We start from the raw sequence: 19,814 nt of genomic DNA, 5'->3' as shown, positions 1-19,814 counted from the left end.
TTTTTCTGTTCCCCACTGTACAGAATATTTATATAAATTAATATATATGATTTTGGCATCAAAATCAGTCTAACTGAATTTTTTACAGAATGTTGTATTTTTCCCTAAATGTGTCAAAATGTAAATGCAATTTTTCGTTGTAAAATGTAGAAAGTTGATCATATTGACTCCATCATTCATCGTTACTTAAAGCTCGCATACACATAACCAGTCATTATCATAAATTGTTGGTTATATTTTTTTCGGTAGTGACTGCCAAGTTTCGGTAGTGACCATACTGTTGCTGTTGTTGCAGTAATATTTTGTCTTAGGAGTAGCATTGTAATCACTAACCATTTTTGCTATATTTTCACTTTGCTCATGCTCGCTGAGTTAATAATGCCAATGTTTTAGCCTATTTGTTTTTATTTGAGCATTGTTGTACACTTTGCAGACATGTGTCTCTGTTATCAATGTTTGGGGAAACAACCCTAAAAGGCTTTATTGACCCTGCAGAAAAGTGATAAGGATGACTACAGATGAGGCATTTCTAGCAAACGTTTCTTATGCAAATTTAGCATTGTGTCAGAGAACCTCTTCTGTATCTTCTTTTTAACTCATTCACCGGCAGCCATTTTCACTGAAGCAACCCCCCTTCGCTCTCAGCTGTTTTACTGGATTTTGACTGATTTTGCAAGGTCCACAGGATACTGTATTGTGTTTTATTGCTATAAAACATGGAACCTGCCAAAAGAAAGATTAGAGAAAGATTATTTGTATCAATTTCCATTTTGCAGCAATTAGCATTACACTGAAGCTAAGTTTCATCATTATTTACATTCCTGGTGAAAGCACTGTCAAAAAGAGCTTGTTGCATGGCCCTGGCTGAGCTCATACACTCTGCTGCCACCTACTGGCCGTTTTTATAATAACTACCATTGCTTCAACCATTCTCTTCATTTCAGAGGCTGCATCAGTTTTAGTGTTTCCCTCTTTAAATTCAGACAAAATGTGAAATAGAATTTAAAATCAGAAAGATTATGCATGACATTATATTATAGAAGACTTAATTTATTTTAAAATGAACATAATATTGTCACTCCAAAACCATTGTGTCACAACCGAAACATTTCCATATGTTTTGGTAGTGACCGTTTCGGTAGTGATGTTTTATGATAGTTGTTAACAATGCTCAATAATGCTAGGTGCAATCTGACTACTAAACACAGTTTTGAACATATGTACAGATATAGAAAACATAAAATTAAGCATTAAAATAAAATATGTTCATTTAATTGCAGAAATTAGGTGTTTGGGAGTGACTGTCCTTAAAACCACATGCTGATTTTCAGACTCTGGAGGGCATGCACTTAATAATGCTGTAAACTAATTGCTCACCATGTAGCCATGGATGAGCAGGAAGGCAGTGTCTCTTCTTGGTGAAATTTCTAGGGGTGTGGCTAAAACCAAGCCCTGCCTACAGACAAATATCTTTCTGTTTCGGTAGTGACATGAAAAGTTGATACAGGTTTTTCTTTGTTTGTTTGTTTGTTTGTTTTTTACATACAAATTTCTAACTAAAAAATAATAATCTACAAAATCAATCTAAATATTTCACCATATATTTAAAAGCAATCAAAAAGATTATTAAAATACAATGTTCAGAAAATTGGCTAAAATCATCTAAATTTCATTTTCATCAATTGAAATTTAGGAGTTACAGGTTGGGACAACCACCTCCCAATAGGTCGCTTGCACATGTCGTCACTTCCGCCTCGGATTTCTTGTAGTCGCCATGCTGGGTGGCCTCCATTTACGTAGCGATTCGGTCTAACACGTATCTATCACGTTTGTTTTCTGCGTTTAAAATGGTACATTGTTGCTGCATCGTTGGCTGTTCGAACAAAGCCAAGGGGGAAAATGGTCGGTCTTTTTTCCGAATTCCGAAAATAATTAGGAACCAGGGCCTGGAGACAGAGGAGTGCGGACTCCGGAGGGAAGTCGTTACTTTGGGCTCGTGTGTGCAGCGATCACTTTGTGAGCGGTAAGCTTGTTTACCTTTATTTAATGCATGAGGATTAATAACGTTTCGACCGCCCATATATGGGCAAGTTGCTTATGTTTTGGATTCATGAGCAAGCAAGTTCGGTAGTACAAGCTGGCTAGCGGACGTTAGCCGAAAGCTAACATCGAACATTTTCACCCAAGTAGTGCCAGTGCAAAGTGTTTACTGCTGAAATTGGATTGATTAGTCTTGGGCTCTTAATGCCGATAACATGTTTTTTGGTAGCAAAATGTAAACTTGGAAAAAAGAGACAGAAGGGGCTGATGCAAGAAAACAGACCCCCGGTAGCCTACACATCATGCTAAAGAACTTATTCACGGCCACCCTACTGCGGCAAAATAACCAGTCTTTCCATATTTTATTTGTTTATATATTTGTTTATTTTAACAGGTCGCCCTGCGCCCGTTTTTCTGTCCAATCATCCCGACTGGGCTCCAACATTAAAGTTGGGTCCCAAGTTACAACATCTATGTCTCAGCCCAGTCGGTGCCAAGATATGAACGTGCACAGGAGAGACAAGCAAAGAAAAGACGACTCGAAGTGGCAGAGATTGTTGCAGTTATGCAGCCAGATGGCTCCAGTAACCTGTACCCTCAAGTACTGCTGACATCATTGACTCTGGTATACCACTCAGAATTCATTACATGATATATTGTATGCATGAGTGAATGTATGTGTTTGTTTGTGTGTGTACACGCACCTTATATTTTAGAGACATTTGGAAGTGTTTATAGAAATAAGTATTTGCCTGTAGCAATGTTCATACATTAAAAAATGCAACAAAATGTGTACATTTCTTTTACACTGACAAAAAAACTGTACTACTTTACTATATTAAACCAATTACTGGTACCGTATTTTTTTTGTGATTTTTTTCTTTATTTTTTTCTTTAGGGATCTCATGCCACACCGACTTGATTGCCAATGACATGATGGAAACGAAGGCGAGCATCAAAGCATTGGAGGAGGACAACATGCGACTGTTTGTTTGGCGCTAATAAAGGCAGCGATTATACAAATTCTATTGTTGGGTTTGTTTACAAAGCTATACATAAGACAAATGACAGGATTTGACTCAATGTGCAATATGGTCCCTCTTAAAGTAATGGCATAAATCTCTATTATTTCTAAAAGCACAAAAAATGAAGTGCATAATGATTAGATGTAGTAATTTCAGGGATAAAATTGAACTGTTAATTAATGTATTTATTTTAGCACAGGTGCCTACCATCCTGATGACGGTATGATGTAATGTTGATGGGGTACGCAATGACTTTCATTATGCTATGTACAGAGGAAAAAGTTGCTCTCTTTTAAATTTGTTTAATGTAAGACAAGTACCAGTACTGTGTTACAGTTTTCCCAATAATCCTTGTTTCACACTTGTCACAAAACCACTGTCCTTTTGGCAGTCTAGATTGGCACACTTCAAGTGATATCATTTGATTTTACAATCTGCTGCAGCACAAAAAACTACTTTATTCCGCATCTTTGAAGTACATGAGCAAGTGGTAGGTGACAGCGGCTGAGCAGGAACACTGGAAGTCCACTGCTGATCTAGTAAATGCTCTCCCGAGCAGTTCAGGTAAGGAGGGGATTTGGGGAAAAAAAAACTCTTGGCTTTTCCAACTGGCCAAAACGAGCGATCTGGGTGGACTCGCTCAATCACACTTTGTCCACACCACAAAGTCGCAGAAGTCCGTCCAGTTAAACTCATCTGTGCCTGAATCTGAAAATATTACAAACATTGTAATGAAAATATGAAACATAGAATTAAATAAGAAACTACAAAAAGTAAAGCCATACATACCTGGTAATACTATTGGTGTTGTCGTGACAAGTGATGGGAATTGTTGCCATCCGGCACCAGACAGAAATTGGGTGTTGTGACAGCCTCCTTAACCGTGAGATCATAAGAAAAGCTGTCAGTATGCTCAGTAGTTACCATGAACACGTTTTATTGTACTGGAAACTGAAACTAAAAATACGTCCTCTGAGAGTGGTTAACCTTAACCATTTAGAATAAGTTGATTAAGTAACATGTAACTAGTGAAAGGGTAGCATTAAATTTAATTAAGCCACGGGGAGGCTGTGCATAGTTACTTTTTATTCTTATACGCTCTGCCATATTTGCCTGTTATAAAATTGTTAGAAAAACCACATCAGGTAAACCTAGCTGTGCATGTAAACACAATGATAACAGGAAGCCTGAGAACAAATCAACATTTTTGTGTGCAGAATTACCAACACCATGTGGTTTACTTACGTGCAACAGCAACCGTTTCTTCTGATGCGATGTTAAAGTTTACACTCTGTATCCACCCGCTTACAAAATAATTGTAAGCCTCCAGGGATTTGTTGGCGTGTTATGGAGCATGTTGTCAACACGAGGTAGGGAAAGATGTCCAGAGATGTCACATTTGGCCAGCAAGCTTTCTCCGTCAAAAAAAAAAAATCACCCTTGGTCAGGACGTAATTAGGATCAATCCCGCCACACAGAGACACCTTCTGCCTGTATCGTTGTTTTTGATCTTTCGGTAAATCGTGAAAATACTGCGAAAATTACATCAGGTTGATAAGCTCTACCGTGTAACTCGCGAGTGTACCTTGTGAACCGGCGGACACCCAATATGGCGCCCGAAGGAAAAACTCCCATGATGCATTACGATGTGCAAGCGACCTATAGGAAGTTACATATAAAAATGATCATAACAAGATATTATGAACAGTTCGTTACTTTTTAAAATGTAATTTTCATTGTGGGACAGCAATTTCAATCTATTCGGTAGAATGGCGCATATACTGTGTATACATATATATATATATATATATATATATATATATATATATATATATATATATATATATATAAATTCACGGGTGCTTTTAGTCTTTTTTTTTTTTAAAGTATTTTCCCTCTAAATGAACATTGAATCATTCCAAAATTAACAAATTTTATTAAGTCCCTCATATGGACATCTTCTCTATACTTTCTGCGATAGGCCCACAGCCTCTATCAAATAATAAAATAATAAATGTGACTTGAAACATTAAATTGTGCCAAAGTGATTTTAGATGTGTAAATTTGATGTAACTGCTCACCTGTCGTTCACAACAGGGGACGATGCATGGTTACAAAAAAAAAAAGAAAAAAAAAAGAAAACCAAAGGACTGTAGGGGATGATGCAGTAATGCAAAACATGAACATGAAAAAGACATTTTTTTTTTCATCTGTATGAGCTCGAGCCAGAACTAATTTAGTTTTTTAATGGGAGACCAACAATGATGGGAAGGAAAAAGAAAACAAAAAACGTTTGTCATTGGTGGGTGTCTTTTACGCCATCCGATTGAAATGCAAGACGGGAAGACAGCATGCATGCCCAAACACAAAGATATTTTATTATCTCGTACCTAATACATTGCTGGCTCTATATCACCACGCACATTAGCCATTTTTAATAATACCAAACATCTCACCTCGTCTCTTTGGCTGAATCGAAGTCCCAAACGTCCAAATAATTCGCGTAAGATGACGCCTTCGTATTTACACGCGTCAAAAACCTCCTCTCAGAAACAGGCATATGTGTTCGCGTGCGAAATGCCCCTCCATGCGTATCTTAATCAAACTGCCTACACAAATAGAGGCTCCATCCGACCCACCAGAAGCGTCGAAGCAGTGGTACTGATGAGGCTGCTGCAGAAGGCTGAAATTCCTACGGAAAATGGCGATTGCAATTAGTAACGATGATAAATATAATAATAATACTAGTAATAATAGTAATAGGATTCGGGTTAACCATAATAATACTGATGATGCGTTTCGGAAAATAGATAAATGGCTGGGGAAAAAACACACACGGATCACATGTAACGCACAGCAACTGTTTGGAATCCCTTGGTGTCAGAATATGGGTCATTGAAATTTGCAGAATATAGGCATACGCGTTGTGAATTCCATTTCGAACTACCTGTATAGAAATGGATAGACGGGACATTTGTAAATGTATGGTATTGTAGTAAGTTACAACACTTGTGGTTGGGTCGCCGCGTCGTGAGTTATGTAGTTTCCCATGGTCAGGACGGGCCTTGAAGGCAACACCGATTGATTTATTATTTATCATTATAAACTGCACACGCTAACGTGTGTGGTTGCGTTCTGGCGTAGTTACGACCGACAGTAACTGTTGCAGATTGTTATCTGACTGATTAAAAAAAAACAAAAAATAAATAAAAAAATAAAAAAAAACGCTACAATGATGTTTGTGTATAATACTGTAAATAAGACACGAGACAGTAGCGTGCATTTGCTTTGTTTAGTTTTTTTTTTAAACAAACTTTATTCAACAATATTAATTCACAATCAAACATGAGGTACATCAAATAAGTAGGCTACCTTTCAACACATGAACATAAACAAAACGCTAGAGGTAACTAAATATACATTTAAAAAAAAAATATATATATATATATATATATATATATACATACAAATATGTTGCACGCCTACTCAACACAAGTAGAAAGAGTCACAGCTTTTTTTCCCCCCACCTCGTACAATGTCTAATTGACGAAATATAAAGCTTGCGTTCGTTAATGAAATGTATATGGCTTTTCACCAAAATGTTAAATATAAATAACCTTGCAAAGCGGACTGGAGTAGATCATGACAATGCTGTGCATATCTGTAAATTGAAGCAGAAATCATTTGTCAATCAAATAATTTTGAATTGAAAATCGTTTGAATCGAGAATTAAAAAATCAATTCTGAATCGAATCGTAGACCCAAAAATCGTAATCGAACCGAATCGCAAGACAGTCAAAGATTCCCAGCCCTGCTATTTATTTACCTACAAATGTACATGTTGGGGGCGGCACGGTAGACGAGTGGTTAGCACGTCCGCTTCCCAGTTCTGAGGTCTCCGGTTCGAGTCCAGGCTCGGACCTTCCTGGGTGGAGTTTGCATGTTCTCCCCGTGCCCGTGTGGGTCTTCTCCGGGTACTCCGGTCTCCTCCCACATTCCAAAGACATGCATGGCAGGTTAATCGGGCGCTCCGAATTGTCCCTAGGTGTGCTTGTGAGTGTGGATGGTTGTTCGTCTCTGTGTGCCCTGCGATTGTTTGGCAACCAGTCCAGGGTGTACCCCGCCTACTGCCCAGAGCCAGCTGAGATAGGCGCCAGCAGCCCCCGCGACCCTTGTGAGGAATAAGCGGTCAAGAAAATGGATGGATGGATGTACATGTTGGAAGTAACAAGGACAATCTCTGGGCATCAAGCCTGGGGAGACAGGAGCTCCTTCCTCAACCAAAGTCTAATATACTTTAAGGCTGAACAGTGGCATTGTGACAAATGCAAAAGGGCTCAGAAATATGTCACTTAAAAGTGGCAGTTCATCCTGAAATCTAAAAGACAAACGGAAACCAATGGGTGCATTTATTCAACTCAAAAGTTAATTAGCAACAAAGCCAAACACCATTTCTGAAAACAACTACGTCAGAATTAATGACTCTGACTGCGATTTGTTAGCAGTTGCCTTCATTTGCTGATTGGAATTATGGCTGTGGGCGGCACGGTAGTCGAGTGGTTAGCACGTCTGCTTCCCAGTTCTGAGGTCTCCGGTTCGAGTCCAGGCTCGGACCTTCCTGGGTGGAGTTTGCATGTTCTCCCCGTGCCCGCGTGGGTCTTCTCCGGGTACTCCGGTCTCCTCCCACATTCCAAAGACATGCATGGCAGGTTAATTGGGTGCTCCGAATTGTCCCTAGGTGTGCGTGTGAGTGTGGATGGTTGTTCGTCTGTGTGCCCTGCGATTGTCTGGCAACCAGTCCAGGGTGTCCCCCGCCTACTGCCCAGAGCCAGCTGAGATAGGCGCCAGCATCCCCACGCGACCCTTGTGAGGAATAAGCGGTCAAGAAAATGGATGGATGGAATTATGGCTGTACGATATGGACAAAACTTCCTATCTCAATACGTTTGCCTAATGATACGCCATAGCGAATGATCCACCAAAAGAGTAACAAGCAATTCCACCAAAAGTCAAATAAACAGCCGCCAGACAATCAGAGGCATCTTCTTGAGTAAAAGTACAATACCACCGCCAATCCTGAGGCCATGGTCCACAATCAGAATATGGAGGAGCGCCCCCTCCGGGTCGGGGATGAGATCCTGCCCCCAAGTGGAGGAGTCCAAGTATCTTGTCTTGTTGCAAGTGTGGGAAGAATGGTGCAGCATCTGCAGTGACTCTAGTGGTCTGTCGTGGTGAAGAGAGAGCTGAGCTGAAATATACTCATCGATCGATCGATTGATCGATCTATGTTCCCACCTATGGGTGACGAGCTGTGGGTCGTTATGCCAAAATCCCAGATACAAGCATCTAAAATCAGTTTATTACGCAGTCACACAAATTACAAATGTAAAAATACAATTAAAGAGATCTGATGCACATTTTGAATAACATAGTAATATGTATTTAAAAAAGAATTGTGAATCCAGAAGATCATTTATGGTCAAATGCTTCAATGAAAATACTGACATTAAAACGTGGCGTAATTACAGTAAAACCTAACATATCTGGTCAAATAAAGTGAGGATAAAATTGGGCACATATTTAAATTATAAGTCTTGGTTCCAGAAGAGACTCCCATCGCTCTGTTACCTGTGGGCACACAGTAAAATCATGACTTTGACTTCGACTCACAACACAGTACACCAGCTTTCAATTAATAAGTAGACTAGAACTAGGTTCTCAACTCAACATTGGGTTTCTTCTAGTCTTCTTAGCTAAAAAAACAAAAACAAAAAAAAACAATATTTTTGTGATATTAGCTGCTTTTCCACCTGGGGAATTTAATTACCCTGGTAATTGTTGTTGGTGGAAAAACGCGTGAACTGAATTTTACCAAGGTAAACTGAAAAGTTCTCCAAAGGTTCCGGTGGTAGAAAAGCCCCTAATTATAAATTCCCTACTGAACTTTTACAAACATGAACTCCCTTTACCCAGAACTAATGGATCCTGGTAGGGTATGCTAAAAAAAAAAATCGATACGGCAATATATCGTTGCGGTCCTCATTACAATACACGTATCGATATGCAGGCGTCAGAATCGATATTGCTTGTGAACTTTAAATAGGCAGTTAACGTTTGCCTTTGCAGCTTGCATTGTACCTAAAAAATAAAAACCAGCAGCGTCTTTCAAGTTAATTGCCTTCAATTAATGCAAAAATAGCTCACCAGTGATTGGACACTGTGTCTTGCTAAGAAAAATTAAAGCAGAGGAAGAATATCAACATTTATTTACTTATAAACTTAACATGGCACGTGTCTTAATGCACCAATTTTCTTACATATTGTTTTAAAAAACGAAATAAAATGTGTCTTATGTGGGATACATATGTATCGCAATACGTATCGTATCGTGGCCCCTGTATCGTGATACGTATCGTATCGTGAGGTTGCCGGCAATACTCAGCCCTAGATCCTGGGCTTGTTTGTGGGAAAAGCAGCTAATGAATGTACACTCAATGGGGGGTAGGGTGTCCCAAACCCACCCCATTAAAATGCACAGAATAAAACTACAGTACTTACTTTTTGGATTTTTGTTATTGTTGATTTAATTATAAGATTATTCATGTTAAAGAAAAGAAATGTGGAACCTTTGTTGTCCATCATCACTTTACCAAAGAAAATGCTTAATGCATTAAAAGCAATCATCTTGGAAAACAGCATCTTGAAACAAAACATTTTTTTTAACATAACAAAAAAAAACAACAACAAGAAAAAAACCATGCAGTATGTCTAGTATTACCCTGGATCCGCGAGACACAGCATACTCAACAATCTCTGATCCGTCTGGGTTCTGATACACCAGGTCAAACTTGCCAGGCTCAGATGGGGCTGGTAAAGGGAACACAGATTGATTTGAACTTAAAATGAAAGCTTCAGTTAAAATGATTACATATTACATGGATGCTTTTGTGTGACTGTGTTGATTGTGCAGTGTGGCCGCACACCACGCACGGTACGTTGAAAACTGGAACTCCCCTGATTTTTTCTCTTCACGTGTGGTGTCTGTCCAAGATTGGAAATCAGCCGACAATTTTAAAATCTTGCCGTGTGAACCAGGCTTAAGGCCGCCAGAACATCCCCTCCCATCTGTTCTCAAGTCCACCAAGCCAAGCCTACAGGAGATCTGCATTTTATCAAGGACACCTAAGTTTATCACCATGAGCAGTCAGCAGGTGAGTTTGTAGTCGTTGGTGGTGAAAAATTAAATGTCTACTAAACTCCAGCTATGTCTTTCATGGGTGTGTATGATGATAAATATGTACTTTGTGGTACTGCTGGATCTAATACAGTTTACATCGATTAGGCTAATTTAACTTTCCATTCACTCTAACGTAATTAAATTAAACTACGGTTACATATAAGATTGATAACTAGATACGTCCGGGCCAGAATTTTGAAGACGATGACCTCGGTCCACACATTTGTTTTAGCACCATCTATAAAGTCTTGTTACCTTCTTGTTGTAACTTCTTGTTAAGTGTTAAACTTAAATTTCATCTACATAGGACTTTTCACATTAGTTCTGTGTGCTTTGCCGCTCCTGCCTGCCCTGACAGAACAGCCCTGGTTGGCTAGACAGATTTGCCAAATAACAACATAGGCACAAAATAACATGATGATGTGGATTTGGTTGTGTGTGGTCAAGTAAAGTCTCACCTTGTGCAGCAGAAAGTAGTTCCAGCTCAATCTGTTTTGTTATTGGGTCAAATCTCACAATCATACCCTCCTAAAACGCAAAGCGACATGGTTTGAATGAATGATGAAAACTTCACTGTGCTCAAATAGCACCCAAGATCTTTTTATAATATACAGCAAAAATGACACACCTTGTATTCCGACACCTCTGGTGTATAATTCTCAGTAAGCTCCAGCAGCTGTGAAAAAAAAAAAAAAATGTATAGAAGTTTTGGTTTATATGGTTTTATGGTTTCAAAGACAATCAATTAATTAATTAATTCAAAGTGACGGCACATTTATTCTTTTCTACAAAAAATGGATGTGCAAAAACAAAGTGACTCGAAAGAAGATTCAGCAATGTAAACCAACATGACCTCTGGGACCTTCAAAAAATATCTTTATGATCATCTGCTTCCAGGTTGTGGGCTTCCGAAAACCACACTCTACATTGTGTTCTATGAATGGCAGACTAACTAAAGGAACCAATTGGATTGTTGAGTCATATTTAATAATATAGTTAAAAATGAATGTCCAGATTATATTATGCATATATTAGATTTCATTTGTTTAAAAAATGAATGAGACTGTGTTAAAATATTTCTTTATTGGAACTATTTACTAGAGTATCATGTGACTAGCGATAGTGTAGAGTTAAAAACGACCGAACTGGAAATCGGGAAGATTAAGACATAGTTTTCGGACCATATCATTTGACCATATGAATTAGGAGTGTGACGATTAGACTGAATCCGAACGGCCAAACGGAATGAAAATACTCCATATAAACACCTCAACTGGAATGAAAAGGCTGAACTTGTTTTTAAGTACTTTAAACTTGCCATTTTCAAAGAAATTCTGCTTCCAATGTGCCAGTACCCCAACGTGCAAGTACCCCAAAGTAACTGCTCGCAGCTCTAGTTAGAATACGTTTTTGATACTGTATAATGTTTTATTTTGTGTAAAAATCCAAATATACATTACAAGCAGTTTCTCCAGGAGAACGCTTTTAACGGTGACGGAAATGTGAAAATTGTCATTTGACACCCAATGATCAGTCACCACACAAACCAATCATCATGTTTAACTATTGGGAAAAAAACAAGAACAAAAAAAAAACAAAAACATTACCTTAAATGCAATCTTCTTTCCTACTTGTGGAGGGGCAGCAAGAAGGGGCATAGCACTGTAATCTTGAGAACTTCCTTCTCCCATCTACACATGAAAACAGATTACAGTTTTCATAGTAAGATACAAATTACATACAAATCCTGTACTTGATATTATCCAGAGAGATTGAGCATATTTTCCTGTGAGCGACAGTTACAAGACATTGTTTTTGGGAAATTTCCCTGAGAAAAGTAGGAAAGGCACATCCACATCTGTCTTAAGTAGAGCTGAACGGTTATGGAAAATAGTCTAATTAAAAATTTGTAAATTTTTTCCCAAAAAATTGTGATTGCGATATCATGTGTGATTATTTTTTTTCAAGGTCCTTTTTAATATTCTTTTTTACCCAACAAAATTTTAATTATAATAAACAATATCAGAGCTATTTTACAGGATCTTAAGACAAAGGCAAATTAAGCCTTTTAATATTTTGTTTTTCTACTAGTTACAATTTACCACTCAACATATCCAACTTTTCATGTAGCATGAAACATGACATGTAAACACTGTATTTAAATAAATTCAGTATATATATTTAAAAAAATAAAACTTGCACGAGAGTACCGAATACTAACTGCCACAGCTACTTAGGCCTGAGATTTAGCCAGCCAGGCTCCTAACATGGGAAATTCAGGTAGCCGATTCTTTGATAAGAAGTATGGTCCTTTTTTCAAGTTGTACAGTCAAAAAACTGAAAATAAATATAACACATTCACAAGTAGATAGAGAAAGAGGGAGGGGGGGATAGAGATGGACAGATAGCGGCAGAGAGATGATGGAGCTAAAGAGACAGAGATGACAGATAGATAGATAAAAACAGACAGAGAGTCATAGATACAGACAGACAGACAGATTTGAGCAAATAAAGACAGTTCTTTCTTACATTCAACAATATATTACATTTTAAACAAAATGTAAGTTTTAAAAATATTGACATTCTGCCTCATTGCAGGAGAAGTACAAAAACATGTTAAAAGAAGGCAAAAACTTCAACAGGCTTGTTTATGCAACTCAATAAAGAGCTCATTAAAGTGACAGGCAGGATTATTGAAGAACGAAATACTTTTTTTCACATCTACTTAGCGCAAATTCACCTATCATGACAACTGTATTAATGGTAATAATTACTGACAAGCATAAGTTATTGTTGGCCACTTTATGTCATCCTCCGACCCCGCTATATGAAGCATGCTTTAAATGTTTGGGATCATTATGATCGTTGTGATTTTAGACCTTTTATACATAAAATGTTTGTACGAGATATATTCTCCGTAGTTTGTGAACTTACAAATACCGCGAGAATTCAAGGTTATAGGAAATCCATGGACATATTACATCCCACACTGGGTTGGCGATGGTAATTACTCACACTGAGACTTTGTTGCAAGGTCTGTGGGGTAACTGGATCTGCTTTCTCGCCAAAACCGTCTTTGTCACGAGACTCCTGAGACACTGTGATTTGTTCACATGGGGATATTGAAACACTTTGTTTTTTCCACGTAGAACTCGATAGTTTAGAATGGGAATTGTGATTCAATCTTAAATTTATATTGGTAATATCATTATCTTTAGCCCTTTGATCCACAGTGCCGTCCTCATCCAAGGAGTCTGTATGTGATGAAGAGGGTGGGCAACAACTCTTGGCAGGACGGGTGCTTGAAGGTACTTTGGAGGAAGGAAGCACTTTGGACGGAAAAGAAGAGTCTGTTTTGCTTCCAGTTGTTTTGGGGACTCCATCCTGCACACAAGTGTTCCTATCATCTGAAGAAGGGGTGATGGGCGATTTTGAGTGGTGTGATATTTTCTTCATCTTGGAGTTTGGGTGGTCTTTGTGAGTTTGAGGGGGAGAAAATGCTGGTATGAAACTGGATGTCAGACCATTTTCATCGACCTTCTTCTGCCTTTTCTTCTTTGAGAGTTTATTTTTGAGATCGTTTGTCTCTGCACCAGGTATCGTATTGGTGTCCACTTCCAGAATGTCGTCATGCTTTTTCTTCCTCTTTTTTTCCATTCTTTCCACACACATTATACTTTGGTCACTATTGTTGGGCTCGTTAGGTCTCTGTCTCTTTTTGCAGTTTTCACTTGGTTCATTTGAATGGGAGCTGTACCCATTCAGGTGAGAAGCGCATTCCACCTTCACTCTAGAAAATGGAAACAGCATGCACAAATGAATACTTTTAAACATTACATTCTTTACAACACTGAAAATAATTTAAATCACATCACCCTGGAAAAAATGTTACACCTGACCTGAGGAAATACCATTTAAAGTTAAGAAATACAATTTAAAGCGTTATCATTTTATGTGGTACTTTTAAGCAGTAAGATTAGATGTAGTCTTCAAATCCCACTGAATCTAGTTCTTTGTCTTGGCCAGAGAATATGATTCAATTTCCTATTTGCAGAGGTGGGAGTAAGTCACATATGTGCAAGTCGCAAGGTAAGCATCAAAGTCACTTCCAAATTTTAAGCAAGTCATTACTTAGTTCAAGCATGTCATATGTCAAGTTATTAAATCATGCTCAGTCACAACAAATTAACGTCACAAGACAAATTGATCAGGGTTTTTCCTGTATACAAAATTCGGAGGCGGCCACCCCATGGCGTTAGATATATAGATATGGGAAGTACCGTGCACAAAAGGCGTGTTTCATGCGCACAAAAAATGTGTTTCGTACGTACAAAATGTGTTTTGTGCGTACAAAAAATGTTTCGTACCTACAAAATGTGTTTCGTGCGTACAAAACAGTCCGCGCGCACACTTGCTAGGTCTCTCCTCTACGCGTACAAAACCTTGATTTACGCTTACGATGCAAGGGTCGAGGCGTAATATTTGTGCTCCAATTCTTAACCAATCAGGAGTCGGACAGGAGAGCAATTCCTGATTGGCTGTTTAATATCCAATCAGGCAGAACTTAGACGTGTCATCACGCCACGTTGCATCATGGGCGTTTCTTCTAATTTATTTTTTATTTGTTTACTAGCACTCGGTCCTTTCCTGTTTGAATTTTTATCTGCATTTCTGCTGACTTTTATTTACTAAACAAAAGTTTTATTATGTCACGGGATGAAGCAGCTCCTAATTGCTTTCCTGCTTAGCGGAAGAAGGAGGGAAAACAAGTTTTAGCGCTCATGGTGATGTTGGATGACGGCATAAAATAGAAGAAAAAAAAGAGAAGAGGCTAACCTGCTACTTACGTTTTCATTATGGTAAGTTACAAAATACTGTACTGTATTTAAGTTCTGCATCATATAGTTTTCTCCTCTTGATTGTGCCACTATCATTACAATCTTAAACAATACATCCCCATAATGAGTGGAAAAGAAAATGTTACACCATCCATTTTTCTTTAGTTATTAGTGCCTGGTACCACCAAAGGTATATCGTGAATAATAGAAAACAACGAATACCTAAGAGCACTGTGTTTGGCAGTCCAATGCCATAGTTATTGACGTAAGAATTGAATTCATTTTGGTTACAAGACAACCATACACCATGACTAGCAGCTGTTAAAATCAATATGTTTGACCAAAATAATTGTTTTACTAATGTGAGAAACATGGTTGATCTTTTATCATTTTTCCATAAGATAGACAATTAAAAATCTGAGCGTTAACCTTGGGTTTTGTTTTTATTAATAGGCAAAAAAGATGACCAAGAACACAGAATGTACCCGATGACACCACAACAGAAGTGTCAAAAACACCACGAGAAGCAGAAGACGAAGAAGTGGAGTGCAAAAAATATTGATATTGCGCTATTGGCCCATGCAATATGCATATAACAAAGACGTGCAATAAGTTTCATTTGGAATTTTATACTTTTATCTGAATTTGACCAGTCAGTCACTAGCTAAAATGTGCACCGCCATCCACTAGTTGAACATTATCAAGAGGTCATTACAATTAAATAACTATGAATACATTTAACTGCATGAGAAATATAATTTGTTCATTAGATAATAAAAATGTCGTTTCTTTAGATCCATATTAAATATTGCAATATCTATTGCTATATTCGGCAACATCGCATATTCGCATATGATTTTCCAATATCGTGCAGCTCGGGCTGGGCGATATGGCCAAAAAATAAAATCTCGATTTTTTTTCTGTAAAAATGTAACAATTATCCCATAAGAAACAGTTTAGCTGAAAAGTTATTCCCAGGCAGACAAAATAAAAATAATATTTTGGCCAAATTTGACAGAAAATCAATTGACAGACTGAGAAAAATGTACATAACTTTCCCCATATCACACAAAACAAAATAGATATACTTTAAAATTATGAACAATATTTATCCCTCTAGAGCTGCTAAGGGTACGTTTTAAAATTGATATTCATTTATACTCATTTTGTGAGACAGATGTTGAGATTACTGACCATGTTTTTTTTTCTCATGCTGGCTCGTACACACATTTTGGAATGATGTCCTTGAATGGATAAAAGAGAAAATGCCATTTTTTCCAAACTGCGTTTCACTGAATGACACAAGGTTCAGCATGGTACAGTACTAGGAAACAAAGATTACGAAATCTGCTGTAATATAATTCTCTGTCTCTCCAAGTTTTTTATTCATAAGAATAGGATTTTTTAATTATCTCTCAAACGTGTTGTTTTTCTAAGCGAATTCAGTTCATATTTGAATAAATCCCTTACCGGGTTGAAATGAGCTAGCCAGCTACAGGTATTTTCAGACCATTTAAGGACTTGAAAATAAATTGACGAACGCGTCCACAAGCAGCAATAAAAGTAAACATAGTCAAACAGACATTAAAATACAGTAGGCCTACTCACCTGAGTATGTCGTTATCCCGTACAACATAAATGCTTTCCGTGTGCAGTAGATAGCAATCCTCTATAAAGAGGTTAATAATGCTTCGACGACTGAACTCAAATTTATCTCTGATGATGCTCTCCAGGTCGGATACCATACGACAAGCGTTTAAATCCACAAGCAGCCAGCACATGCGACAATCCACGACGGCGGGTGGAGGATATTCAAAGTGCAAACGGACGCGGATGTGGTTGCTACAATGAGCAGCCATGTCGATTATTGTGTGAATTATGTTTCGGTTACTTACGAGCATGCAGTTCTACAAGGTTCCTTCCTGTATCCGCAATGCCACGATAGCTGATAGGCCAAGACTTTTGACAATGATGTATATGCCACGGAAGAGGCGGGACTTCCGACTTCCGTGTTTTTGCACATTTTTGTTGTTCTTCTTTTTTTTTTTCGAAAAAAAAAGAAAAATAATACAAGTCTCAGAAAAAGATTTCAGTTTCAGCTCTCTGAAGTTTTTTTTATTTTTATTTTATTTTTTATTTTTTTAGCAATTATACACAAACAAACAAGTCACATTTGTATCATCAAATGAAAAGTTACTTGACACAGACTGAGTATAAGCATTCTTGAACATTGGAAATAAAATAAAAAATAAAATAAAAATAAAATAAAATAACATTCAACAGAAATTGCACTTGCAAGAGGACTATAATAAATGAAATCTTTCCAATAAGGAAACTAAATGAGGAAGTTTACTATCCATAACAAATTTCAAAGATTTACCAAATAGTAGAAAGTCGTTTGTCCAGTGGAGTAGACATGGTTTTGTTTTAAATATCTGCATTTGTGAAGAAAGAATTTCCCTAAAAGCAACAAAACATTTAAAACAAATTCCAAATTCTTGTCTTCCTGAAATACACCAAACAAAATAGACTTTTCTGTCAGGGGGAAATCAATATTTTTTTTATTGTAACCAACTCCTTAATTGAGTCCAGAAGGAATTACAACATTGCAATGAAAGAAAACATGGTTCAAATTTTCTACATCCACATCACAGAACACACAATTATTGACATCAAAATCAAACCTCAGTCGTCGAGACTCCTTTGTCGGGTAAATTTTGTTCAAAATTTTGAATTGGACTTCTTTTGCTTTGGGAGGTACCAGAAATTATATTTAATTTTTTCTTATGTTTTTAATTTTGTCAATCTCAAATTATTTCAAAAATATATGAGCTCTTAACTGGATTAGGATAATTCATCTAACAGCACTTTCCTGATTATTATTACATTTATGACCACAAAACTCCACTCCGCCAATGCACAATTGTCTCAAACTTTGGGAAACTCACAAATTTCAAACATCTTCTTTCACCATCATTCTTAAAGATAACGGAATTGGATTTGTTATCTTTGTGTATTCCGTTAAATTACACTGTATCTGGTATTTTTGACAAAAATCTTTTTGACAAAAAACAGATTCCCATTTTTGTCTAAAAGGTGCGCCACAGCCCATATTGCGTTTGATTACCTCAGGAAATCAGGGTAATCGTTATGGACAGTCCGTGACGAGCACAGAAGTCCTGATCGGGGGGGCCATTCCTCCCAATCACGCCCCTCCAGGTCTCACTGTCATTGCCCACATGAGCGTTGAAGTCCCCCAAAAAGACGAGGGAGTCCCCAGGGGTAGCGCTCTCCAGCAAACCCTCCAAGGACTCCAAAAAGGGTGGGTACTCTGAACTGCTGTTTGGTGCATATGCACAAACAACAGTCAGGACCCGTCCCCCTACCCGAAGGCGGAGGGAGGCTACCCTCTCGTCCACCGGGGTAAACCCCAACGTACAGGCACCCAGCCGGGGGGCAATAAGTATGCCCACACCTGCTCTGCGCCTCTCACTGTGGGCAACTCCAGAGTGGAAGAGAGTCCAACCCCTCTTGAGAGGACTGGTATCAGAGCCCAAGCCGTGTGTGGAGCAGAGTCCGACTATGTCTAGTCGGAACTTCTCTGCCTCACACACCAGCTCGGGCTCCTTCCCTGCCAGAGAGGTGACATTCCATGTCCCAAGAGCCAGCTTCTGTAGCTGGGGGTCGGTCAGCCAAGGTCTCCTCCCTTGGCTGCCACCCAGCCTACACTGCACCCGACCCCTTTGGCCCTGCCCATGCCTTTGTTACATCTCGGCTGGATTACTCTAATGCACTTTATTTTGGGATCAGCCAGTCCTCCCTGCAGCGTCTCCAGCTTGTCTATAATGCTGCTGCTCAATTGAAGGTACCGAGGGCTAAGCGGAGGCTTAGAGAAGATCGAGCCTTTGCTGTTGCCGGTCCCTCCCTTTGGAACGACTTTCCACTAAATATTAGGCAGTCCCCCTCGTTATCCTCTTTTAAAACACATCTTAAAACACATCTGTATTCTTTGGCTTTTGGCGCACCATGAGACTTGTTCTTGGTGTTTTGTGGTGTGTATGAGTTTGATGTTTAGTCTATTTATGTATTTATTTATTCACGACTTCTTATTTATTTACTGATGTAAAATGTATTTACTTGTAAAAAAAAAAAAAGAACAAAAAAAAAAAAAACTGTATTCGCACTTCAAAATGTTTGTTTTGTTCTTGTTTACCGCAAAACTGATGTTTGTTTATGTACAGCACTGTATACAGCAACGCCTGTTCTTAAAGCGCTTTATAAATAAAGTTGAGTTGAGTTGAGTTGAGTTGAGTTGACCGAAAGAACAAGATCCCGGATACAAGCGGCCGAAATGAATTTCCTCCGCAGGGCTCTCCCTTAGAGATAGGGTGAGAAGCTCGGTCATCTGGGAGGGACTCAGAGTCGGGCCGCTGTTCCTCCCCGTTGAGAGGAGCTGGCTGAGGTGGCTCGGGCATCTGGTTCGGATGCCTCCTGGACGCCTGCCTGGAGAGGTGTTCCGGGTATGTCCCACCGGCGGGAGGTGCCGGGGACGACCCAGGACACGCTGGAGAGACTATGTCTCTCGGCTGGCCTGGGAACGCCTTGGGATCCCGCCGGAGGAGCTGGTTGAAGTGGCTGGGGAGAGGGAGGTCTGGGTTTCCCTCCTGGGGCTGC

At 38.6% G+C, this 19,814-nt stretch overlaps 3 protein-coding genes and 2 long non-coding RNA genes across 9 annotated transcripts in view; 2 read left to right on the top strand and 3 right to left on the bottom strand.

The window, feature by feature from the left end:
- rab11fip4a (RAB11 family interacting protein 4 (class II) a) overlaps positions 1-5,941 on the bottom strand; it is a 29,697-nt gene extending 23,756 nt beyond the window's left edge. Inside the window, exons 1-2 of one of the 5 annotated variants that reach the window (XM_077535683.1) lie at positions 5,522-5,939; positions 574-723 (exon numbers count right to left, since the gene is read on the bottom strand). The gene's annotated coding sequence lies outside the window, so the exon portion shown is untranslated. Of the gene's footprint in view, positions 1-573; positions 724-5,521 lie in introns of all 5 variants that reach the window. The other 4 variants (XM_077535685.1, XM_077535686.1, XM_077535682.1 and 1 more) reach the window with 4 other exon arrangements.
- The window catches only part of scpep1 (serine carboxypeptidase 1), a 62,107-nt gene that overhangs the window by 21,486 nt on the left and 20,807 nt on the right, over positions 1-19,814 (top strand). The gene's annotated exons all lie outside the window — the stretch shown is intronic.
- LOC144027386 (uncharacterized) lies at positions 1,731-3,174 on the top strand. Its single transcript, XR_013285455.1, has 3 exons — positions 1,731-2,023; positions 2,435-2,665; positions 2,939-3,174. It is a non-coding gene; the product is annotated as an uncharacterized LOC144027386 (long non-coding RNA).
- Positions 3,352-4,686, bottom strand: LOC144027345 (uncharacterized). The gene is made up of 2 exons (XR_013285443.1): positions 3,855-4,686; positions 3,352-3,773 (listed from the first exon to the last, which is right to left on the bottom strand). It is a non-coding gene; the product is annotated as an uncharacterized LOC144027345 (long non-coding RNA).
- coil (coilin p80) lies at positions 8,403-17,026 on the bottom strand. The gene is made up of 7 exons (XM_077535681.1): positions 16,749-17,026; positions 13,318-14,092; positions 11,910-11,993; positions 10,931-10,978; positions 10,761-10,830; positions 9,844-9,932; positions 8,403-8,693 (listed from the first exon to the last, which is right to left on the bottom strand). Exons 1-7 carry the CDS (start codon positions 16,997-16,999, stop codon positions 8,646-8,648), a joined length of 1,365 nt encoding a protein of 454 aa, XP_077391807.1. The 5' UTR covers positions 17,000-17,026; the 3' UTR covers positions 8,403-8,645.

The sequence above is a fragment of the Festucalex cinctus genome, chromosome 1 (genome assembly GCF_051991245.1).
Source record: "Festucalex cinctus isolate MCC-2025b chromosome 1, RoL_Fcin_1.0, whole genome shotgun sequence".
Taxonomy (NCBI): Eukaryota; Metazoa; Chordata; class Actinopteri; order Syngnathiformes; family Syngnathidae; genus Festucalex; species Festucalex cinctus.
The sequence above is the reverse complement of the archived record's forward strand: the minus strand, read 5'-3'. Positions and strand labels throughout refer to the sequence as shown.

What these genes read in the sequence shown, in the direction of transcription:
- coil (XM_077535681.1), bottom strand. Translation starts at nt 16,999, where the DNA reads ATGGCTGCTCATTGTAGCAACCACATCCGCGTCCGTTTGCACTTTGAA. An exon ending in CCTTGCAACAAAGTCTCAGT is followed by an intron (nt 11,994 to 13,317) that starts GTGAGTAATTAC and finishes TTTCATGTGTAG; the next exon opens with ATGGGAGAAGGAAGTTCTCA. An exon ending in CAGAGGTGTCGGAATACAAG is followed by an intron (nt 10,831 to 10,930) that starts GTGTGTCATTTT and finishes TTTGCGTTTTAG; the next exon opens with GAGGGTATGATTGTGAGATT.